Here is a 25038-nt window from a genome sequence, read left to right on the forward strand (position 1 = left end):
TTTATTTATTTATTTATTTATTTATTTATTTATTTATTTATTTATTTTGAGATGGAGTCTTGCTCTGTCACCAGGCTAGAGTACACTGGTGCAATCGCAGCTCACTGCAACCTCCACCTCCTGGGTTCAAGCCATTCTTGTGCCTCAGCCTCCTGAGTAGCTGGGATTACAGGCACGTGCCACCACACCCAGCTAATTTTTGTGTTTTTAGTGGAGATGGGGTTTCACCATGTTTGCCAGGATGGTCTCGATCTCCTGACCTCATGATTTGCCCACCTTGGCCTCCCAAAGTGCTGGGATTACAGGCGTGAGCCACCATGCCCAGCCTATTTTTTAATAGGAAGAGCTGATGATTTTTGACCTCCTGGTATTATGTAGTCTCTATAATTGAATCTCACCTTATTAATTCAACTTTCAAGAGAGTTGAGAATGCACAGTAGTTAAAAATGACAGCCCAGGTACATGATAAAATTCATGAAATCAACCTCCTTTGAAGCTTTTTTTCCTCTAGGAGATGCACAGGAAGTCTCAATCTAGACTTTAGTAAATTGGAATTGACTTGATAATATATCCTCATCACTGTAACAAGAACAGCAATGAAGCCTTTCACTGTTTAAGCACTTTCCATTAATCGACCTATATAATTTTCATAGCGATCTACGAGTTTGGTTCTTTTATAGGGATACTGTTATACAGATATGTCTGGGAAGCTTAAGCAACCTGTGAAAGCCACACAGTATAAAGTGGTGCTGCCACGCCACAAACCCAGGCAGGCTGGATTCTTTGGTCTCAGCACTGCTGAAGTAGAAGGCTTTTGTTTTGTTAGTGAAACACTGGAAAACACAGGGACAGATGACAACAAATTCCAATCCTGACACGGGGTTCCTTTTAAGTCTTCACAACAATGCAATGAAGAAGTGCTTTTAAATCCTAAGATTCCCAGAACCGTTCCTTGTATGCGACTGAATGAGTGATACAATTTTATCCTGTTTTTCTGGTAAATATTTGTAATGCCTTTTTCAAGTATTTTTTGTAGTGAAGTTGAAGCCAAGTGACTAAAGAACATGAATGACTCCTTTTTTTTTTCTTTACCCGTTAAAAGAATGGGAGGCAAATGTGACATGATCACTGCATGCTGTATGTATGGAGAAAAATTAAACCCTAGGAATTTTTTTTTTTTTTTAAAGTACTTATGCCCAGGCCCCACCCCAGACTAAGTCAGAATCTCTGGGAATGAGGCTTGGGCAATGACATTTTTAAAAAGCTCCCCAGGTGCCAGGCGTGGTGGCTCACGCCTATAATCCCAGCACTTTGGGAGGCCGAGGCAGGCGGATCATGAGGTCAGGAGTTTGAGACCAGCCTGACCAACATAGTGAAACCCCGTCTCTGCTAAAAATACAAAAATTAGCCGGGTGTGGTGGCGTGCACCTGTAATCCCAGCTACTTGGGAGGCTAAGACAGGAGAATAGCTTGAACCTGGAAGGCGGAGGTTACAGTGAGCCAAGATGGTGCCACTGCACACCAGCCTAGGCGACAGAGCGAGACTCTATCTCAAAAACAAACAAACAAACAAAAACTCCCCAGGTAATTCTAAGATGTGGCCTGGTTTGAGAACCTCTAAAGTAGACAGTGCATTATATTAGGCTCTTTCTAGAGGTTATTGACAGTTATATCATTAGGAAGATGCAGAGATTGGGACAAGGATAAATATTTTAATATAGCAGATGTCTTCAAATAAACCCATTAAATCCATTTCTAACAGTCAACATAACTGTGGATTTAACCCTAAGAGTATAGGTGCAGGATGTTACTCTCTGAATAGCAAAGATGACCCATTTATCCATTTATTTTTGTTGAAACTGAAATGCTGTTATTATTGTTGTACTGTGTTGTTGACCCTCAGTGAGCACCTAGTGGTGGGGAATGGTATGGGATATGAAAGTAAAACGCCTGGGGACGGGGAACAGGAGGTCATAGTGAGACCCCAGTCACTGTTCTTAACCCATGTGAGCACTGAATTGGATTTGTACTGATTGATGATGTTTGTGGGGCCACAGGGCATTCTGAGAACTGATGATCCTCCCCTCCCAGTTGACAGAAAATTAAGAAATGGGAAAAGGAAATTGTTATTAGTAAGGGAATTCTGCATTCTTAGCTAAAGGAGAATGAAGATAAGTAGTAACAAGACCCCATCTGGACGATAGAAACCCTCATTCCAGTTCCAGTTCTGCTAACAATCTTGTTGGAACAGTTGCCTACAGGTCAGTTGCAGAATACAGATGAATTTCCCTTCTATACAGCCTCTTCTTCTTCCTGTAAAACGGGAATAATAACCACTGTCCTACCTAACTCACGGGCTGCTGTTAGCATATAGAGTAGGTGCCAAAGCATTTGGAAAAGTGCAGTCTGCAAACATGAAATATTGCCCTGAAACCCCCTCATCAATCAAGGGGTTTCTTTGAAGTTCCAAGTAATATTTGAGATACAAACAGCTGTGTAACCACCAGAAGATGAACCTTTCTTTCTGTTGATTTTGATCTCTAATGGGTCACCTGCTCCTCCTAGCACCTGATACTACTAAATTCTTTGGTAGCTCACTATGGTGGAGAAGGCCTCTGGAAGTTGGTTTGAACACCTAACTTCCCTACATGGAGATTATTTCATCTTTTCATTTTTGCATGGCTGACGTGACCCAGTTCAATGCTTCCCGTTGGCTCAAATTGTGCATTTGTTTCTTTGGATCCTGACAGCCTAGGACCTCTCTGTTCTCTTGTTTATGGTGAAAGTCCCAGAATATCCCCACACGCTTCTGCCTATAAACCAGATGATACTGGCAAAATCTAAGGTTCCCTGACAACACGATTCTCTTCCCCTGTTGATCTGGGTCACATCCAAGAAGGATGCTCCCCAGTTTGGTTGGGGCTTCTGTATTTACACAGATGTTGGCCTGAGTGGAGTGGAAAATTAGCTAGATCTGGAATTTATTAAAACCAGTTAATTTGAACACCAGTGTGGTGAGATTATAGGCTTCTTGTTTGCTTTGAAGTAGGATAGAGTAAACGCACCAGGCTAAAAGGCCAAACCAAATAATCTTCTAGAGAAAATAGACACATTCCCCTTCTGCATGGCCTCCTCTTTATCTGCACAGAGACCTGAGGAGGACAAGGGTTTTCACATATTGCCTACAGTCTATGTCCCCCATTCTTACATTCACTGTGTCCTAAAGCACTCCATAAAGGAGGTAAAGGTTAAGAATCACTGTCTCTGAGACTACCCTCACCTACTTTCTGCTAGATGAGTGCCCTGATACTCTTAAGCTATTTGGGATTGTCTTTTTGTATCAGCAGTGGGCTGGTAGACACGGAATAAATAAACTTTTCAAACATACACAGGAATAGAGTAAACGAGGTAACAAATTCCTGAATCTCCATCACCCAGTTACAAAAATCGGGAAGATTTGTCCATGCTCGATCCATCCCTTTGGTGATTGTTGCTGTTGAAGTTTCTTAAAGCAAATTCAGACCTCTAGATTTCAGTTCTACCTACTTCCACTGTATCTCAAGGGTATGCACACTTTTGTTTTGGTTTGGTTTTTTAGAGACAGGGTCTCACTCTGTTGCCCATGCTGGAGTCAGTGGCAAGATCATAACTCACTGTAGCCTCAAACTAAGTATGTACATTTTCTTGCATAACCCTAGGGCCATTTTACACCTGACAAAAGTAGTAAATAATTCCTTAATATTATCTAATATCTAGTACATATTAAAACATCCCAAGTATCTCAAAAATGACTTTTCAGTTGGTTTGTCATCATAATCCAAACAGAATCTACACATTGCCTCTGTTGCTATGTCTCCTGCATCTCTTCTTGTTCTTCTCCCACCCTTTTTTCTCGCGAATAAATTCTTTGATTAGTAAGAATTCTGAGGCCCTGTGAAAATCTTTCCAGAGAAGATGTGTTCCCTGCTTTATTTCTCCCAGGCTGTCCAAAGAATCAGCACCTCTTACTGCACTGTTTATAACTTCACCCAGGTTGATGAGATGAGGACACAAGAAAATAAATGAAAACTACTTTCTCCCCAATGAACTAGAAAAAAATGGAAAAGACAAGGGTCAAAAGAAGACCAGGCAATAGAGTGAGATTTGAGTCCCAAAAAATAAAAAGTGGCCTTCAAACAATTCTTGTGTGACCCGGAGGATAGAGTACGTCCTGGGAATAAGCATAGGGAATGATGTAGGAGAAACAGGATTTAAAACTGGTGAGTGTGAGGTGATGGAGGGTACATTAGGGGAGACGGGAGTCTTAGGAAAAGTCTCTAACCCTCATTTTCTTGCTCTGTAAGAATGGATGTGGCTCACACCTGTAATCCCAGCACTTTGTGAGGCTGAGGCAGGTGGATCACTTGAGGTCAGGAGTTCGAGACCAGCCTGGCCAACATAGTGAAACCCTGTCTCTACTAAAAATACAAAAATTAACCGGGGTTGGTGGCACGCACCTATAGTCCCAGCTATTTGGGAGGCTGAGGCATGAGAATCACTTGAACCTGGGAGGTGGAGTTTGCAGTGAGCCGAGATCACACCACTGCACTTCAGCCTGGACAACAGAGCAAGACCCTGTCTCAAAAAAATAAAATAAATAAGAATGGATGTAACTCCACTCTAGGTAAATTGGCTAAGGACCATAAATAGGCAAGAGGATTGTGAAAGCTAACTTACTAACCTAAGTGAGAGCTTGGTGTGATTATAGGAGTTACGTGGGCCTCTGAGAGGGGAAACAATGGGATAGTGCCTTTTGGGCTCAGAATACAAGTAATACGGCATTTCACACATGTACAAACATGCCTCTAATATATTCTTTTGTCTTTGGTGTTGGGAATTTGCTGTATGTTGATGGATCCAGTCTCGGATACGTAAGCATTTGTTCTTTCTTTATGCTATATCGTACTTAAAGATAAGAATTAGATGGCCTTTTTTTAATCTCGTTACTGTCGTTACAGCTTCAAATCCTTTAAACAAAGAATAGTAAGAAATTATTAAGCACTCTTGATATACAATAAAAAGGAACATAATTCTGTTTTGTGAATAATCTAGATATTTGCATGTAGCTATATCTAACTGCTTTGCATTCTACTAACAAATTATTTGTCTTTGGCAACCAAAAATAACTCAGCAGATGTTATACATGTGGCTACCTTTTGGTATGCAGCAGCTAGGACCAGCAATGAAACCACTATTCCTTTTATGGCAGTTTAATTTGCTAAAATTACCATGCAGAGGACATGTGTAGAGGCCTCTGGGAAGCCACTCAAGTTTGCAACTGCTGGCATGTGACGGTACACATGTACATAGCATTGCCTTACTTTGTTAAGATCCTGGAATAACTCTTTGACACTGGGTTGTTCTGCAGTGAGTCAGTTTGTTATAGTTTTCTTCCTCTACTTTTTTTGGTCAGCTATACTTTGTTCAGTAATAATTCACGTGACTTTATACAAAACAGCACACATTTAGAAAGACCAAGGTAATTTTCTTTTCTTTTTTTGTATAAATTTATGGGAACCAGGTGCAGTGACCCACCCCTGTATTCCTAGGCTGAGGCAGTACGGTCTTTTGAGCCCAGGAGTTTGAGACCAGCCTGGGCAAAATAGCAAGACCCTATTTCTACAAACAATTTTAAAAATTAGCTGGGAGCGGTGGCATGTGCCTGTAGTCCTGGCTACTCAGGAGGCTAAGGGGAGAGAATCACTTGAGCCCAGGAGTTCCAGGCTTTAGTGAGCTATGATTGTACCAGTATACTCCAGCCTGGGCAACACAGTAAGACCCTGCCTCTTAAAAAAAAAAAAAAGAAAGAAAAGAAAAGAAAAAATCTATTGGGTACCAAGGTCCAAGTGTAATTTTGTTACATGCATAGATTGCATAGTGGTGAAGTCAGACTTTTAGTGTATACATCACCCAAATAACATACATAGTGTCCATGAAGTAATTTCTTAACCACTCCCCTCCCCTCTCCCCATTGTCCCAAGTCTCCATGGTCTATCATTCCACACAGTATGTCCATTTGTACACATTATTGAGTTTCCACTTCTGAGTGAGAACATGCCGTATTTGTCTTTCTGTGTCTGAGTTGTTTCACTTAAGATAATGGCCTGCAGTTCCACCCATGTTGCTGCAAAAGACATTTTATTGGCCCGGCGAGGTGGCTCATGCCTGTAATCCCGGCACTTTGGGAGGCCGAGGCGGGCAGAACACGAGGTCAGGAGATGGAGCCCATCCTGGCTAACAGGGTGAAACACTGTCTCTACCGAAAATACAAAAAAATAGCTAGGGGTGGTGATGGACGCCTGTAGTCCCAGCTACTTGGGAGGCTGAGCAGGAGAATGGCGTGAACCGGGGAGGCGGAGCTTGCAGTGAGCCGAGATCGAGCCACTGCACTCCAGCCTGGGCGACAGAGTGAGACTCCGTCTCAAAAACAAACCAAAAAAAAGACATTTTATTTTTTATGGTTGAATAGTATTGTATGGTGTATATATACCATATTTTCTTTATCAAATCAACCCCCGATGGAAACTTAGGTTGATCCCATAGTTTTGCTCTATTGTGAATAGTGCTACGTTAAACATACAGGTGCAGGCCAGGCATAGTGGCTCACGCCTATAATCCCAGCACTTTGGGAGGCTGAGGCGGGCAGATCACCTGAGGTCAGGAGTTCAGGACCAGCCTGTCTAACATGGTGAAACCCCATTTCTACTAAAAATACAAAAAATTAGCCAGGTGTGGTGGTGCAAACCTGTAATCCCCCAGCTACTCAGGAGGTTGAGTCAGGAGACTCACTTGAACCCAGGAGGCGGAGGTTGCAGTGAGCGGAGACCACACCATTGCTCTCCAGCTTGGGCAACAGGAGTGAAACTCTGTCTCAAAAATAAATAAATGAAATTAAAAAATTAAAAAAAAAACATACAGGTGCAGGTATCTTTTTGATGCAATTATTTCTTTTCTACCAAGGTAAAATTATCAGGGAAATTTATTTCAAGGCAGAGAGAATTAAACATGACAGATAATTTTCAACCTACTAATACATAATAACTGGAAAGTGCCAACATTCAACTAGCTTGTTTCCTTAATAAAAACATCTACGTATAGGGACATACATTGTTTTAAAGCAACTAACTGCTTTTAAAAAATAATATTTTAAATTTAACAAGCATTTATATGCTTTTATCAGAGGATAGTACAAACACAATAGGTCACTGATCCATGTAAGAGGTTCACTCCAACACATTATCTCTTTATCAATAATTCATTTTCATAATAATTATGCGTTATGAATTTCCTTCTGTAAAGTTATATTCACATAAACAGGTCATTCCAGTAGCTAACAATAAGCAACTAAAATCAATCGGAACACATCATCACTTACAGCCTTTTAAAAACTGCATGACACAGGCTATAATCAAGAAAATAAAATACTTAAGGTCACGGGTGAATTTCTTATTCACGAATGAAACCACAGAATAGAGGCTGTGAATAATAATTTGTATCTTCCCACATAAGTTCTTTAAGCTTCCCTGCCTTGGATGAGCTCTCACTCCCCTAAGGGTAGAAAACAGCAAAGTTACTGAGCTCTAGAGGACACAGCAGAGAAAGGAGTCCAGGTGTTCCAGCTGCATCTCTTGATGATCACCAGGCCCCCTTTTAAGCTCCTAGGAACAGCACTTTATACCCTCATGTATTATTTTCCAGTCTATAATAAGATGCCTAAATGTTAAGCATTTAAAGTGCTGCTTTTTAAAGTGTTGTCATAACAACAGGAATAAAATGACGAATGTAACTGGAGTTTGAAAGGGCTGACTTAGTTTTAAGTCCATTGCTTTACCTTCATGGTGCAAGGGTTTAACTCTAACCTAGCTCAAACAAAGGCCGTGATCATAGAATATTACCATATTTGAGTAATGTTTTCAGCTATTTTTACCGTCACATAATTGCCAGTCAATTCTCCATCAATTCAATTTACTTGTTAGGATGGACAGAAAGAAATTAATTGGCCATATGAAAAATCTATTAGTGTGATTATGTAAGCCACATCTGAAATGCTTTCATTTAAGATAATTTCTTATCCTTTCTCTGAGATGAAATACAGCATGTAGCTTTATTTATAAGGCTCAATTCAATTTCCTCCTGGACCCTCATGCCCATTAATAAACACCAGCATTAATTGCACATGTTGGGCAAAGGAAACAAGCACATGGTGTGTAATTATACTTCCAGCACACTGTTGGGTACATTCTCCTGAAACCTAGTGGCTTTTTCTTTTTAGGTTTCCCAAAGATGTAGCTTGGTTGTAATAAGAACAATAAAAAATATTAGCTTATAAAAATGGTAATTTCAGTAAAGTCAAATACCAAGAGAAGCGAGGATGTCAGCACCATTTTGATGCTGTTCTGAAGTAAAGAAGCAGTAATCGCTACTAGCTAGAAATGAGTTGCCAAGCTCTAGGGAAAACAGGCTGCATGCAAATATGCCTGAAGGAGCTGATAATACCAGGAATGGGGCCATTTTCTTCTATATGGCAGTGTTTTTTTTAACCTGGTGATCAAAAAATGAGGATCCTTGCTGGGTGTGTTTTTCTCTCAGCAGGATCAGCCAAGCTATCTCTGAAGATCATGGTCCCAAGAGATGTTCCTTTTTTGATATACATGGGTTTTGCTGGGTTTTTTTAATAGCTAAATGTACTTTTTATTACAAATAGCATCAGCCTTCATTTAAGTGTAAAATGCTTTTTCTGTCTAATAAGGAAACAGTTGGTCCTGGTTTGACATGTAGTGTGCACCAAATGAAGGTCTACAAGTGTTCTAGACTTTGCATTTTAAAATGAGTTATGACAACATTAGTCAAAATCAACCCAACCCCTCATCAGACTTAAGCAAGTTTTATGCCCTAAATCATTTCTCTTCTAATTATCGTGAGGCCAGCTGCTACTCCCTGCATTTACTTAATCCACCAGAAAAGGAGAAGAAATAGTTTTCATTTTTCCCCAGGGCTAAAATGGTGTCAATTATCCAGAAGTTCCTACAATTGACTGTCCCAGTGAATAGAAGTGCTATTAACATTTCTTCTTTACTCTTCAAATGACTCAGCCAGACCCTTAAAATAGCTTCAACGTACTTTGCTATCATTGCTTTGAAGAGGAATAAAAGAGGGAAAGGGGAGAGCAGTAATGTCAAATTACTTCATCTCTATGTATTTCTTCACCTGTAAAATGTGCATGGGTTTATTATTAGCACATTCCATTTGATAAAAGTCAGATATCTCTCAAATTGCAAGTCCTAGTTAGTAGAAAAGACCATTATTCCACATGAAGTCTTTTACATATGTTATCTCATTTTCTCTTCAAAACACCCTTGGTGACTTAGGTATGATCATCAATTTATTCATAAGAAAAATTAGGGCTTAGAGAGAGCAGGTGACTTGGGTGAAGCCTGGATCACCCTGGCTGCAGAGCCAATGCTTTTGGTATCTTTCCCTGTACCAAGATTCAGAGAAGTTTCAAAAGATAGCTGGTACCCCCTCTCAAGATGGGTGTAGCTTGGTTAAAGAGATAAGACATTCGGGAAAATAACTAAAATACAAGCAAGGCCCTGAATATGTTAATTCCCCCATCAGTAATTCAAAGTTTTGAGGTTCACAATGTGAGATCCCTCTGGCCATGCTGCTCAGAAAATGCTTCTAGAAAACAGTTGGCTTTTGCATCAAATGATAGTAATGGATTATAATCCATTGAGTTAAAAAAAGAATCCATGAGTCCATACAGTGACAATAAAGAAATAAATGAATGAATAAAAGGATTAGAAAAAGCTCTGTCTTTACAGTAGAAGAAATGATCGAGTTTAAAGAGTGCCATTTTGCCATTATTATAAGAATAATTGATTTGGGCAGGAGTCATCAATGGATGCTAAAACTCCTGGGTTAAAGAAGCAAGATATTTGCACAGCCTCAAGGTACCTCCTTACCAACTACACATCAATTACAAAGGCAAAGATAGTAACTTTCCATAGGAGAAACTGGCCAACAACACTTTAACCAACTGATCAAAGTTAACATCACCAGTAATGGCACCAAGCAACTCCTTAAGCCTCTGATGCAATGCCTTGAGAAGGACAATATCACTTATGTGGTATCACTGCTGAAAATGCATAGTCTGACTCTTTCTCACAAGAAAACAGCAAACAAACTCAAATTAAGGGCCAGTGTACAAAACAACTGGCCTGAATTCCATTAAAATGTCAATGTCAAAGACAAAGAATCACCAAGAAGCTGTCCCAGATTAAAGGACAGACTCATGACAAAACAGGGAGCATCTGATCCTGGTTTGGCTCTTGGAATGTGGGGAAGAGGGACAATACATGGAACATTATTGAGACAATTGAAATTGGAATAAGGTCTGTACATGAGATAATAGTATTGTATTGATGTTACATTTTCTGATATTGATAATTAGACTATGATAGTGAAATGTCAGCAAATGTCTGTGATTTTAGGAAATACACATTGAAGTATTTAAGAGTAAATTTGCATCACATCTGCAAATTATTGTGGGGGAGGAAATGTATATAAATACATATGTGCAAATTACTCTCATAGGATTTGGGAAAAAAAAAAATGTGTGTGTGTATTTGGAGGAGGAATGACAAAGTAAAATGTGGCAGATGTCAATGAATGAATCTGGGTGAAGGGTAGATGAGAACTTTCTGTACTTTTCCTGCAACTTTTCTGTAAGCTTCAAATTATTTCAAAATCAAAATCTTTTTTGTAAAATTGACTTTCGAACTGTACATCCCAGGTACCCATATTTATAGTCCTTGTCAATCTATGCTTTTTAATTACCTAAAAATTTCTGTCTTCAAAAAGATGCTAGTTTCTAGTTTCCTTAGCATTACCTAAACTTGCCTGGCTATTCCTGTCTTATGTATCTCCCTCTTTTTTGATAAAACTCCTTATTATTTTAAATTATTATTAACAGCTAGGCTTATTAAACACCTACTACATACCAGGTCTTGTGTATATTATCTTATTTGCACCTCACAAAAATCCTCTGAAATGTTAATCCTTTTATATAAATGAGAAAACTGGGATTCAGAGAAGTTAAATAATGTGCAAAATTTCAAACAGCTGTAGCTGTAGAACCCAAACTGAATGCAGATTTGTTTGACTCTGGATTCCACATTCTTATTTTCTCTGCTGTGTTGCTTTCCTTGGAAGATTAAGAAAGGTACCACTTTGACCGGACACGGTGGCTCACACCTGAAGTTCTCATACTTTGGGAGGCTGAGGCAGGAGGATCGCTTGAGCCCAGGAGTTTAAGACCAGCCTGACCAGCATAGCAACGCCTCATCTTTACTAAAAATCAAAAAGATTAGCTGGGTGTGGAGGCACATGCCAGTAGTCCCAGCTACTTGGGAGGCTGAGGCAGGAGGATTGCTTGAGCCCAGGAGATTGAGGCTGCAGTGAGCTGTGATTGAGTCATTGCACTCCGGTCCTCCAGCCTAGGCAACAGAGCAAGACTCTGTCTCAAAAAAATAAAACAAAACAAAAACAGAAATAGGTACCACTTAAAATTTTACACTGTTATTTCTTACATCAAAAATTGTCTCCAATCTGCTTTATGTATAGTCACGTTATCTTCAATTGTTAAAAATTCTAAAAGCAGAGCTCAGTCTTAGGTTGTCTTTGGATATTGGACAACACGTAGTATCCTGCCAGTGCTGAGCATATAATATGTACTTAAAAATTATGTTGATTGATGGAGTCTTAGAAAACATGGAAAGAAAATTATCATATAACTTTCCAGAGATTCTGAAAATTAAGTTTCTTTTTTTCAAGTGAGTTAAAACTAAGTATTCATTAGAGTAATCTGTGTTTTCTCAAGCACTTTGCCTTTTGTAAAGCACTTCATCGTTTTCTCTGTGTTTTAAAGCAGAAATCCAGCCATCTACAGAGACAGTGGAAAGTCAGTCTACATGTCCAAGTAGTCTTGTGATTGTTAGACTGGATGAAACTTTGATCTCAATTGAACCTTACAATGCTTACCTGTTAAAATGGGGAGGAATTACTTCTTTTACAGATACAGTCTGAGGCTGAGTTTAGGAGTTGCCCAAGAGGCCAGTTAGAACACCTGGCCTTGGTTCTTCCATCCCCTTGCTAAGGAGTGAGGCTCTGTTGAGTTGGTCTACACTTTTTTTTCATGCATTCGCGTCAGTTGTCTTAGTCAAGCAGTGTATCATGCATGCATTCATCACTGGGCTGACAAACAGTGTTGACAACTGAGAAGCAAATATTAACATTGCTTTATTTTAAAGCAGCCATATTTTTTCAAGGCCAATGGCATAAATATATTTACTTTTTAAAAAAGATTAGTCAACTGCTCTGTAATAGGTACCTTGTAACCATATAATAAGCAAACACCTATTTTTAGTATTCATCTTAAATAATCATTTTGCATAGCAGGCTATTTACATCTGGCCCACATGCCTCTTTCAGACAACTCAATTATACATCTGCTCTTGACCAAGATGTGGGGGAGCATAAACAGGATGGCATTGTTAGGGGAAAAAGAAAGGAAGAACCTAAATCGGGCATGAAGAAATGACTCAGAAAGTGCAGTGAGGGCAGGTGTTACATCTTATGAAGCCTCGCTGGGAGACAGGATCAAATCACGAAAGCAACTCTCAGCTGGTTGCTTACTGATTCAGCTTTTCCAAGTCCTGATTTCTTGGCACTTCCTCTTGCAGAAGGAATGATGACTTTTTCTAGAAATTGGTAGTGATTTTTTTAAAACAGCTTTATTGATGTACAATTCACATACCATAAAATTTACTCATCTTAAGTGGACAGTTTGAGTTTTAGTAAATTTATACATTTGTGCTACCATCACCATGATTTGGTTTTAGAACACTTCCACCACCCCCAAAAGTTTTCTCTGCTTCTTTGCCTGCTCCTGTTCCTGGCCTTAGGCAAACACTTAAATTGATTTTGGAATTTTTTACTTTTGCCAGCATGTCACCCCAGCTACAGCCAACTGATCTATGGGTCAATTGTCTTGTCTCAGAGGGGTTGGTTTCAGTCTAGCTTATGGAGATGACATAGCTTTGTAACTGTGACAACTATGGGTTTCCACGTTGACGTTTGGCCCCCATGAGAAATGCCTTGGTGAGAATTGAGATGTCCTTACTCATGTCATTCAGAAATCACAGATGTCTCTCATATTTTCTATCAGTAAGTTTCTCTCAGAATTGCCTGTTTGTATTCTTAATTCGATAGAAGATTTGGTTAAATTTTTTAAAAAAGAAAACACCATAAGGGTTAAGACAGTAGCATCTAGCTATTGTATTTTTGTTGTTTTAACTTCATGATGTTTGATGTCCTGCAACTCAAGCAGGAACAAATGATCACATGGTCTCTTGCTTCCCATAGAAAAGCCCTGGTCTCATCCTTGCAGGAGTTTTCTTTTGCCTCTGGCCAAACTGCCATATCTGAAAAATCAGAAATAAAAGGCACATTTAATGTGGACTGGTTGGTTTTCCTCTTATTATTCAAAGGAGCACATGGAATATGGGGTAGACTTGAGCATCCTTTTAAAGATAGCTTTGTTAAAAAGCTAATTTATAGCCCCCTCGGCATAGCTCTAAAAAAAGAATCTGATAGAAAAAGCAGGATACAAAATTTTGCATGCAATATGCTCAATTATTATGCTTTATATGAGAAGGGAAGAGCTGGAGAAAATTTAACAGAACAAAATTCCCCCAGTGGTTGTATTTATATGGTACAAACAGTATGGTTCTTCTCTCCTTCTCCCTACACTGCCTTCTTTCTACTTTTCTGTGTTTTCCTAATATGAGAGAGTGCTTTTGTGCCTGTAAAAACTAAAAATAACCTACTGAATCGTATTTGCTTTAATGAGTCTCAGTATTCTTAACTCTAACAATTAATATTAGCATTCGTTCTAGCTGACTTTGCCCAGTTGCCTTACAGGTTAATCAATGCCTCCAGCACTTCTACTCTGAACAAGTGAGTTTGAAGATTCACACCTGGCAGATGTTGAAAGGAGGTTGGCCATTGGCCTGGCAATCAAGATTCTTACTTTAGCGTACCTAGCCTTACCCGTCTCCTAGTGAAATTGTTGAAATCTGAAGAGAGAGGCTTGCTAACTCAAGCTAATCAAACACACATGAAAACATAAGCCAGAAAGCCAGTTCATAAAAATATAGGGAGAAGTAGAACCATCATCTAGACCAGACGTTCCAAACATTTTCCCATCACTTTTATACTTCTACTGGGGGTACTACCATGAGCTGCACTTTAGGGCCTACTGCACAGGCCTGCTACATGACGGATGTCCTTCATCACCCATCCTCCAAGCAGCCCTCCAAGATTGATTCCTGTCCTTTATTCTTAATAGACAGGTTATCTCCAAGCTCTCCAAGGAGCTGCAAATTCTTCCCCTGAACTGCAATCATATTCCACCCTTTATTTCTGGTCCAATCAGAGCCTGAGACCTGATGGGTGAGGGGAAATCCCTTGTTCTCTTTTTATCTGCTTCAGCCCCCTTCTATCTTCAGATTCCGTGTTCTTGTCCAAAAACCGCCTGCTGATTTGATGAGCTACTTTCTAATTTAAACAGACACAAGATGTTTGGGTCAGGCGGTTGCTCATAGCATTCACCAAAGCCCAGTGTACCTGTATCACAGCATTCATACAAGAACATATAAAATCTTATACTTATTATAATTTCAAAAGACCCTGATATGTGTTTAATTGGAACTTAACCCTGCATAGTCAACAGAGAAGGCAGTGATTTTCATTGTATGAAGAAATCGGGAAGAGAAACAGCTGTGACTTTCAGGGTTCTGTGCCTAGAGGCTCAGCTCGGAATGGTAGGATTTGTTCAACTCTTAGTAAAGGTGCTTGGGATTCCTTCCAGAAAGACCCTGTTGTGTTGTTCTCATTGGTCATAGAAATGGCAGGGCACGGGTGGCAACCTAGTATGACAGCCAGGGCCTCCTGCAACAAAGCCAAGTGAAGAGCAAACCATAGCAGCCTCACTGTTTGCCTAGGATTTGAGTCCTTTCTAGGATTTAATGCACAAAAATGAATGTTAGTTATGCTGGAATTTTCCAAAAGAACAGGTGAGACGTCAATAACTTAGAGACTGGAAACATTTTTCAAAGCCCCAGCCGCCCAGGCTGGAGTGCAATGGTGTGATCTCGGCTCACTGCAACCTCTGCCTCCCAGGTTCAAGCAATTCTCCTGCCTCAGCCTCCCAAGTAGCTGGAATTACAGGCACCTACGACCACGCCCAGCTAAATTTTTTGTATTTTTAATAGAGACGGGGTTTCACTATGTTGGCCAAGCTGGTCTCAAACTCCTGATCTCATGATCCACCTGCCTCGGCCTCCCAAAGTGCTGCGATTACAGGCATGAGCCACTGCACCTGGCCTGAGTTGTTGTTTCATGTGAGATTTCTTGCTTAATAGATAGGGCATCTGGTGAACTGGTGAACATAGAGTATATATCGGGTATATATCAGGTATAGTGCATGTTACCAGGAGTACAAGCCCAGCTCTAAATGTTTTGCAGACAAAAATAACGAACTTGTTACATAGCTCAGAACTCATAATAAGGACTTCATCAGGAAATCTAAATAGTTCTGATGTAATCAGAATTTATAAAGCCTATACAATATTTCTTGACAATCATATTTCTCCTCTGCAAGGCTGATAAATATAAACAATTACATAAATACAGTTATTACTCAACAGTTATATGATCTTGTTTATGAGCTCTGTCTCCCCTTCACTTCCATTTCTAGGCAACTCCAAATGTCTGCAATTTCAAAACAGAATTTTACATTATATGAATAATACACAAATACATTTTCTGTATAAAAATACAATACAGAAAAAATTAAAATGTTTCTGACTACCACTCAATCCCACCTCTCCATAGACTCTGTATACTTTCAGAACTTTTCTATTCGTGTTCACGGTTTTATATAGTTTAGTTTTTAGCATTCCTGCTATCACACTCTGTTTCATTCTGCAATTTATCCTGGGGATCTTTCTATGTGGCCATGTTGTTTTTAACTGCTACATAATGTTCTCTCCCATAATTTTGAGTGTCAACCATTCCTGTAATGACTAACATTTATATCATTTCCTATTTTTCCATTACTATTAACATTGCCTGTGATGAATATCCCTGTATATGCCTCTTCATGCATTTGGGTATTTCCCTGGAAGAGCTATCAAAGAAGTGCCCTGTTAAAGGATTAGTATGTTTTGCAGCTTAAACAGATACTGCCAAATTGTTCTTCAAAAATTTAATTCCACTTTACATCCCTACCAGCAGTAATACTTCAATTCTACTGTAGTCCTTTCTTTAGGTTAAGGCTTTTGGTTCAGTGGAGCACCGGCTATTAAAATGCAGATTACTCTGGCAGGGGCAATGAAATCCTTCAAACCTGAAAATTTGAGAGACAGTTTTGCTGAAAGCTAGGGACAGACCAGGTCTTTGGGACTTCTAGGAAGCCAGGGAACAACCTAAAGATATAAGGCGCTAAGAGGTAGGAGTGGACTGGTCAATAGAATGACAGTTGATAACGAAGAGGTGCAAGATCAGTTGCAACTGGAGAAGAGCTGGGGAAGCTGGAAGAATTGTAGCAAAGAACTACCACACTTCCATCAGACTTGGGAGGTATGGGGAAGGGAGTGTTTTGTATACTTTTGTCCCTAATACCTTCTACACTACCCTGCCCCAACCTCCTCCTTTTATTTCTTCCACAGCCAGACTTTGTGTGTGTGCATGCTTGTTTTATGACTCTCCTTAGGCCATGTGTCACCTTTTAGGGGAACTGATGTCAAGACAGAGAGATCTCAGCCTAAACCAGCTCTGGGCCACATTCTTTCCTGATAGATAATGATCATTTCTAAGACTACAAAGGCAAAACAAAACAAAACTGCTCACCCCAGTCACATTCCTAGTGGCCGTCAGTTCCATATGTAAATTTAGTGAAAAGTTTCTCGATTATTTATTTATTTATTTATTTATTTATTTATTTATTTATTTTGAGACAGAGTCTCACACTGTCACCAGGCTGAAATGCAGTGGCGTGGTCTCATCTCACCGCAGCCGCCACCTCCCAGGTTCAAGCGATTCTGCTGCCTCAACCTCTGTAATCTCAATAGCTGGGATTACAGGCAACCAGTCACCACGCCCCCCGGCTAATTTTTGTATTTTCAGTAGAGACGGGGGTTTCACCATGTTGGTCAGGCTGGTCTCGAACTCCTGACCTCAGGTTATCCACCCACCTCAGCCTCCCAAAGTGCTGGGATTACAAGCATGAGCCACTGTGCCCAACCATAAATTTAATAAAAAGTTTCTGAGCATTATTCCCCCTCCCAAAGCATTTGACAATCTTAGGATCCTGGACAGACATTTGTTCTGATTTTGAGAACCTTGTTCACCTGTTACAGAAAATGAGGAAGAAGGAAAATTATTTTACAATCTGGTACATATGTTTTACTCTCCAGTGTTTAATTCATTTAGTGAAAGAGTTGGAATTGATTAATTGTAGCAGATTATTTTAACAGAAGTCTTAAATTTGCAATGAACTTGGTATTTTTTTTTTCTTTCCTCTTTTTTCTGTCTATCACTAGTGCAACTGATTGTTCAATCAAAACTCTGAAGTCAGTGGCTCCCAAACACTGATGAACATCAGAATCACCTGGGGACTTTACAACCCCTCCCCATACCCAGGTGATACCCCATATTAATTAAACAGTGCCTGGGGATAGGAGCCAGCCATCAGTTGTTTAAACTACAGTGACCCAATGGATAAGGGGGGAAAAATTGGCTTGAAAAATATAATTTCTAGGAAGTATGAGATAACTGTACAGTTAAATATTTCAAATACTCTACGTTTTTTCTTTTGATCAAAGAGTGTCTGTGATACAATAGATATATTGAACAATAATTTACAAAATAAGATAGAATACTAAAATTTGCCAAATTGAGACATTAAGGTGGGTGCTTGGTTGTCAAATTGAGTACAGAAAGAACAGAAATATGAAGAAAGCACTCTAGTTTATTAGAAGTTTGCATGGTATACGGTGATACCACAGGCATGCTTTATGAACCTAAGAAAGGTCCCCTCAAAGAAATGTAGACAGATTTCTTAGTAACCAGCAGAGTGCACGGAGGAGAACCTCATTAAGGATTTAAAGGAATTGTTAAATATAGTGAACCCCAAGTTTCTCTTCGAAGAATCAGTATGTCAGTGTGTTCAGCTCTCTTATTCTTTGATTCTCCATTTTAAAGTTTAACCTTCTGGTTCTCTTTCTCTCCTTGCTCCTAGTTTCAGTAAACAGATTTACCACCAGTTCTAATCAGTAGTTCACATTTGTTGCCCTGGTCACCTGCTCCGTCCTGACTCATCCTGGTCACCTGTTTGACTTGAGTCACCCCTGGTCACCTGCTCTGACCTAAGTCACCTTTAGTTACCTGTTCCTCACCATCCCTCCTGCCAAACTACCCATCCCACCACTCTGGCTCATACCCCTACTCTCTTTAAAACAGTCAATCAGAATTGGCTTAGACTGTGCAGTCCAACCCTAGCCAATAGGGGAATGACACAGCAGCAGGGCCCTGCGTCAGGAATAAGAACTCCTGCCCCTCCCCTGTCCAGGTGTGCTCTCACCATTACTCCATTCGCAAGTTGCACCCTTCTATAGAAGTAAAAATTGCCTTGCTGAGAAAATTAAATTTATGTTCGAATGCTATTTCCTTGTGGTATCAAAAAAATATTTATAACAGAATTAGGAGTTTTTTGAGCCTTGAGGCCGGGGGGAAGTAACCAGAGAGAACCTTATCTGCACCTGCATTTTGTCTAACCATTTGTGCCCTACTTATTACTTTTACTGCTCATACATACTTCTTCATTACTTCTAAAATTCTGGAGAATGCCCTAAAATGTAAGCGGCTCCTCCCCAGCTAGTGTGGGATTTGCATCACACCCGGATGAAAGAGCAAGCCAATTGCCAGACCTGTAGCCAAGTGAGTCAGCACCTGTACCTCGCAAGAATGCATACAAACTCCAGGGCTGCTCTCTCCTGGAGAGGGAGGGAGGGGATTTAAAAACCTGCAGCAGCATGGGGGAGGGGTCTGTTTGTCCTTCTGTCTCTGGGGAAGTAACTCGCTCAAACTGCCTTCCTTGCTGAGCTGCTTCGCGCAGCTTTGAGGAAGGTCTAGTGAAATTGGTCTTTCCATTACATCTGGATGTACTACCAGAGAGTTCTGCTGCTGTTGTTTTTTAGCTTTTCTTTCTTTTTCATTGAGTCTTTAAAAGGCAATTGTCGACACTCTGCAAACATACGATTTGGTGTCTGCCCACTTTGGAGTCTTCAATCTGGGCAGTAACTCTTTCCCCTTTTTCCTGCTGGCCTGTCCCCCTCTCTGGATTGAAGTCACCTGCTAAGACAATGGTATGTGCTTTGACTCCTGATCTAAAAGGAATAGAATTACCTAACAGTTCCAGGGGCATCCTTTGGGGGAAGTAGCCCTGGGCTTCTGTACAGCTGAAGTTGTGTTTTGACAATGCTTCTTGGTCTGTTTTGGTAAGTCCTCACAAAAGCCAAGCAAACGACTGAAATACAGGTTGTGTGCTTTCTGCTGTATTTTCCTCTTACCTTCCCCTGGCCCTTGTGTTCTTATCTAACCTAGATTATCATTTCTTTTGTGAGCACTCCCTTTACCCTTCTTACTTTGCACTGTCATAGTAGTGGCACAATCTTAGCTTTCAGAATATTCTTAAAGATAGAAAGGGAGAGCTAGTTTAAGTAAGTTCATCTCTAAAGAAACCTAGTGTTGTAGCCTTGTGACCCCTAGGTGTAGAATTCCACCTTAAGACTTGACTGTGTTTTCAGTTTGATGCATGATTTATCTGAAACTTTGACTTGGCCTATTTGTGTGTTTTGATTGTTGAATGGAGGTTAATGTTGCAACAGTTTTCATGTTTTTGAGGGTGTGGTTGAACCTTGTTTAAAAAAAAAATCTTGAAGGAAACCTAGAGTGATGGGCAGTTTGGTAGTTTTGTATAATTTATATTTACTTTTTTTTTCTTAGACAGAGTTTTGTTCTTATTACCCAGGCTGGAGTGTAGTGGGGCTCACTGCAACCTTCACCTTCCGGGTTCAAGCCATTCTTCTGCCTCAGCCTCCCGAGTAGTTAGGATTACAGGCATGTGCCACCACGCCCGGCTAATTTTGTATTTTTAGTAGAGATGGGGTTTCACCACGTTGGCCAGGCTGGTCTTGAACTCCTGACCTCAGGTGATCCACCCGCCTCAGCCTCCCAAAGTGCTTGGCTTACAAGCGTGAGCTGCTGCACCTGGCTATATTTATTTTCATCTAGGTAGATAGGTATCTTTTTTATTCTTTTGAGAGTTGAGCCCTTTGTCTTCAGGACACTCCATAATAAAGAACCTCACAAGCACTTAACAGTCTCATGGCTTACTTTACAGCCTTTATCATTATTGACAAGCTTAGTGCATCTTCTGTCTGAACCTGCCTGTAAATTGTCATGATCTTTCCACTGTCTTCTAGGACTACCGACCAGACTCCCGGAAATCATGTTGGTAGGATCCCAGTCTTTTTCGCCTGGAGGGCCCAATGGGATCATTAGAAGCCAGTCCTTCGCGGGTTTCAGCGGCCTCCAGGAAAGGCGATCCAGGCAAGTACTGTGTGGTTCTCTCCCAGGGTGCAGCTTGCCAAGGAAGTGAACTTTGATGTTGTGAAGAGGGTCTGTGTGCATTCGGCCTCGTCTGCCTCCCCCCACCCCTGCCCACTATTTAATCTTCTTTATGGAAAGGATGTACCAACAATTAAGTGCTATAGTTTATTTTCTATCATTTAGAATTCCTCCTGCAAGGATGATGGCTAAGGATTTAGGACAAACCAGTGATATATGCATAGACCTCTCACTACCCCTACTTCCACCCCTTTTTGAAGCGCATTTTCCATTGCATTCAGACTTTGGAGACTATGTTTGCTATAAAGTCATGCAGTGGATACTGACTATGCCCCAGATTGACTCTGGGGAGCAGGTGTCATTCAGACAGGGGTTGCCAAAGTGAGTCTTTCTAGTTTCGTGAATCTCCTCTCATCTGAAACAGGACTTAGAGGAACTCAAGAAAGAAAGAACAGACAGTGAATAAGCAACATGTAACCAAGTTTATCTTCAGTTTTTCTGTTATCATAAAGGTCTTTGCCCTCTGAGGGGCCCTATGTGCTTTGTTTGACCTGTATTGTCCCAGTAGTGCACACTGTGATGGCAGGGATTATAACGAATAACTAACCTGGGAGGGGTGCAGTAGGCAGCTTCCGGCCTCGGAGATCTCGGCTTTCCTGCTGATAACCGGGTCAGTGAGTGGCCTAGCCTCTGCATCTTCTAATCAGATCAGTACTCTGGTTTTAAGTTATCAGATATCCATCTTACCACTGCAAACTGTATCCCTGACACTACTAGAGATGTTGAAATTTTATAAGTTATACCTAATCAGTAATTTACTTCCCAAAAATAAAGCTTAAAAAAAAGCTACATGTATTTTAATGTCATATAGAATTAGCTATTTGTCATGCTTATGGTCCCTTATCAAAAAGGATTTATTCACATCCTCATTGAATTTCATAGACACTTGTACCTAAAATTGCGTAGTACATGTATTTTTTTAGTTGGATTATAGCCTGTTGCCTGTTAAGTATGTCCACCTGGAGCTCTTTGCCCTTAGCTTCCTATGACGTTTTAGAAAAGCAATACATTTTCACTCAGAATACACATTCCCTGAAGCCAGACTTTGACTCTAGGTAGCCTCTGCCCAACAAAGCTTTCTGGTTTCAGCAGTTAACAAATCTCATACTAAGAAACTAAATGCAGGATGGCTCAGATCTGGGAATATTACCTTCTGCAGAGGACACTAATGTGAACACAAGATGATCACAAAGACATTTCTTGATCAGGCGCAGTGGCTCATGCCTGTAATCCCAGCACTTTGAGAGTCTAATGCTGGAGACTGCTGGAAGCCAAGAGATCAAGACCAGTCTGGGCAACATAGCAAGACCCCATAGCTACAAAAAAAAAGTTTTAAAAAAGAAGAGCCACACAGCAGGAGGATTGCCTGAAGCCAGATCCTATCTCTACCAAAAAAAAAAATTAGCCAGGCATGCTGGTGCATGCCTGTGGTCCCAGTTTCTCGGGAGGCTGAGGCAGGAGGATCACTCAAGCCCAGGAGTTCAAGGCTGCAGTGAGCTATGATCACACCACTGCACTTTACCCTGGACACCAAAGTGAGACCCCCCTCTCTTTAAAAACAACAACAAACTATTCAGCTGGGTGTGGTGGTACATGCTACTTGGGAGGCTGAGGATCGCTTGAGCTCATGAGCCCGGGAGTTCAAGGCTGCAGTGAGCTATGATCACACCACCACACTCCAGCCTGGATGACAGAGGAAGACTGTCTCTAAAACAAATAAGTAAATAATAGAAGACATTTTTCTTTGGTCAAATCCTTTTGGATGCCCAATCCTCACAATTTCTTCTGTTCTTTTTTTCTTTCCATAGGTGTAACTCCTTCATTGAAAATTCCTCCGCTCTCAAGAAGCCTCAGGCCAAACTGAAGAAAATGCACAATTTAGGCCACAAAAACAACAATGCCCCCAAAGAGCCTCAGCCTAAAAGGGTAGAAGAAGTCTACAGGGCCTTGAAGAATGGACTTGAGTAAGAACTTGAACCTGATAATGTACCTTAAGGAAAGACCCAAGGGGTCACAGAAAAGCTGGTCTTATGAGATCATTTTTTAGATGTGTATTTCGGTAGGAGGTATTTTATTCTTGCACCACAATTAGGGAAGCCTGACGTAAGTCCCAAAGATGGGAAATATGTTGGTATTCCACATCATATTCATAACATTGATGGAGACCTGGAACCCTGTACAGTATTGAGTTTCACTTAAACAATGATGGACAGACATATCCATTCTAGAGATTGCTGAAGGAGAGTTCTGAAACCTCCCTGATATCTTACAGGGATTGTGAACCCAGAATAAGACTTCCCTACTGTGCAGTGGGACATTCACTATTTGTTCTATTTGACTAGATAGAATTCTGTGAGGCCAGAGCCAGGGCTGACTCTACAGACATCTTGCCCCTTGCCTCCCCATTGGTTTTTCTTTTCTCGACTTTCAGCCTTTTTTTCCTTTTCTACTTTCCCAGCTGGATAGTATCCAGTGCCACTGCTAGAGCTTTCAAAATGTTGAAAGACTGAGAAAATATAAAGCCTCCTCCCCAACTACAGAGCAAGGTTCAATTCTTAATCCCCTTTGAGAAGGAAAAGTCAGCAACAGCACCAGATTCCACTTAACAGGCGCAGAGATTACGATTACATCTTGTCTTATCTTTGCAGTGAATATCTGGAGGTTCACCAGACGGAGCTGGACAAGTTGACAGCTCAGTTAAAAGACATGAAAAGAAACTCTCGCCTGGTAGGTACTATCCAGTCATTAGGATGTTAACACTGTTCTTTTTAGCCAAATATCTTCTTTTACTGGATGGGGCTGGGGAGGAATGTTTAAGAAGAGGAGATCCAAGGGGCAGAGTACTATCTGCATCCTGCCAGTATGTCTTAGAAGGAAAAAGAAGGGTATGTTTTCTTCTTAATGTGTTCTACTTAATACTTTTCAATATTTTCCAAGCATGTTTATGAGATCATTTTTTAAATGTCTATCTTCATGAAACTTTATAATCAGGAAAAAAAATTTTAATGTCCTCTACCACTCTCCCAAATAATATAAGGAAATGAAAAGTTGAAGTTTTCCTAGCATATTGTTAGTACATACAGAATTTGGGTCCAGGCACGGTAGCTCATGCCTGTTATCTCAACACTTTGGGAAGCCAAGGCAGGAGGAACGCTTGAGGCCAGGAGTTCGAGCCCAGCCTGGGCAATAAAGTGAGACCCTGTCTCTGTTTTAAAAAAATATAAAAAATTAATATAAAGAATTTGGAATCTAGAACTTTTACTTTGTCTTCAATTTTTTAAAAATATAATCAGTAAAATCAGTGAGGGAAAAGAGCCTGAAAGGTGTAACCACCATGAGAAGTTAGAGTTCTTAGACCAGATCAAGTACACGTTATGTTGCAAATTTCTTCTATTCTAATGAATCTGTGAGGACTTGTGTGATTGAAGAGGTGGTTCTAATGTCTACACTATTTTAAATGGTTTTGTTCGGCTCTAGATATTATACCTTACTGTTTCAAGAAATCAGTCCAAGAAAACTCAACTTATTCCTAGGGGGTGCAGCTGGACAGTCATAGCTGCTGTCTTTTTCTTTTGTAGGAAATGTGCTCAAATGTATACTGTTGTCCTTTTCAAAGGCTTAGAGATTCAAGGCTTTATCAATGTTAACAATTTTTAGGTTCTACTGATGTTAGGATATAAATTGCCTGCATCTGTGTGGAACCCCTTGTGTCAGGGCTTTCAGAGCTGGTGAATGCCCTTGACCATCCTCAGTGGCTGCAAATGTCCCTCCTGGAAAACAACGGTGAATGAATGCAGGGGCTTCTGCCAAGACCTCCTGTTCCTTAAAAATCCTTCAATTGGAGGATACAAGGATAGTGCACTGATATACTATGATACTGTGAGCACACAGGAAATGAGCTGGCTTTAAAAACAATTTGAGAAAAGCTTATCACAGCCTCAGGAACTCTTCTTAAGGCCGGGCGTGGTGACTCATGCCTGTAATCCCCAGCACTTTGAGAGGCCGAGGCGGCTGGATTACCCGAGGTCAAGAATTCAAGACCAGCCTGGACAACATGGCGAGACCTTGTCTCTACTAAAAATACAAAAATTAGCTGGGCATGGTGGCGGGCGCTGTAATCCCAGCTACTCGAGAGGCTGAGGTGGGAGAATCATTTGAACCAGAGAGGCGGAGGTTGTGGTGAGC

The 25038-nt window shown here is 40.5% G+C and overlaps 1 protein-coding gene across 7 annotated transcripts in view; it reads left to right on the forward strand.

Moving 5' to 3' along the window:
• Positions 1–25038, forward strand: part of RIPOR2 (RHO family interacting cell polarization regulator 2) — a 244921-nt gene that overhangs the window by 152829 nt on the left and 67054 nt on the right. For all 7 annotated transcript variants that reach the window (XM_023209738.1, XM_023209734.2, XM_023209733.2 and 4 more), the window contains exons 2-4: positions 20649–20775; positions 22662–22817; positions 23502–23580. In XM_023209738.1, the coding sequence (XP_023065506.1) occupies positions 20649–20775; positions 22662–22817; positions 23502–23580 (362 nt within the window). The remainder of the gene's footprint in view (positions 1–20648; positions 20776–22661; positions 22818–23501; positions 23581–25038) is intronic.

Source organism: Piliocolobus tephrosceles, chromosome 5 (assembly GCF_002776525.5).
Source record: "Piliocolobus tephrosceles isolate RC106 chromosome 5, ASM277652v3, whole genome shotgun sequence".
Classification (NCBI taxonomy): Eukaryota; Metazoa; Chordata; class Mammalia; order Primates; family Cercopithecidae; genus Piliocolobus; species Piliocolobus tephrosceles.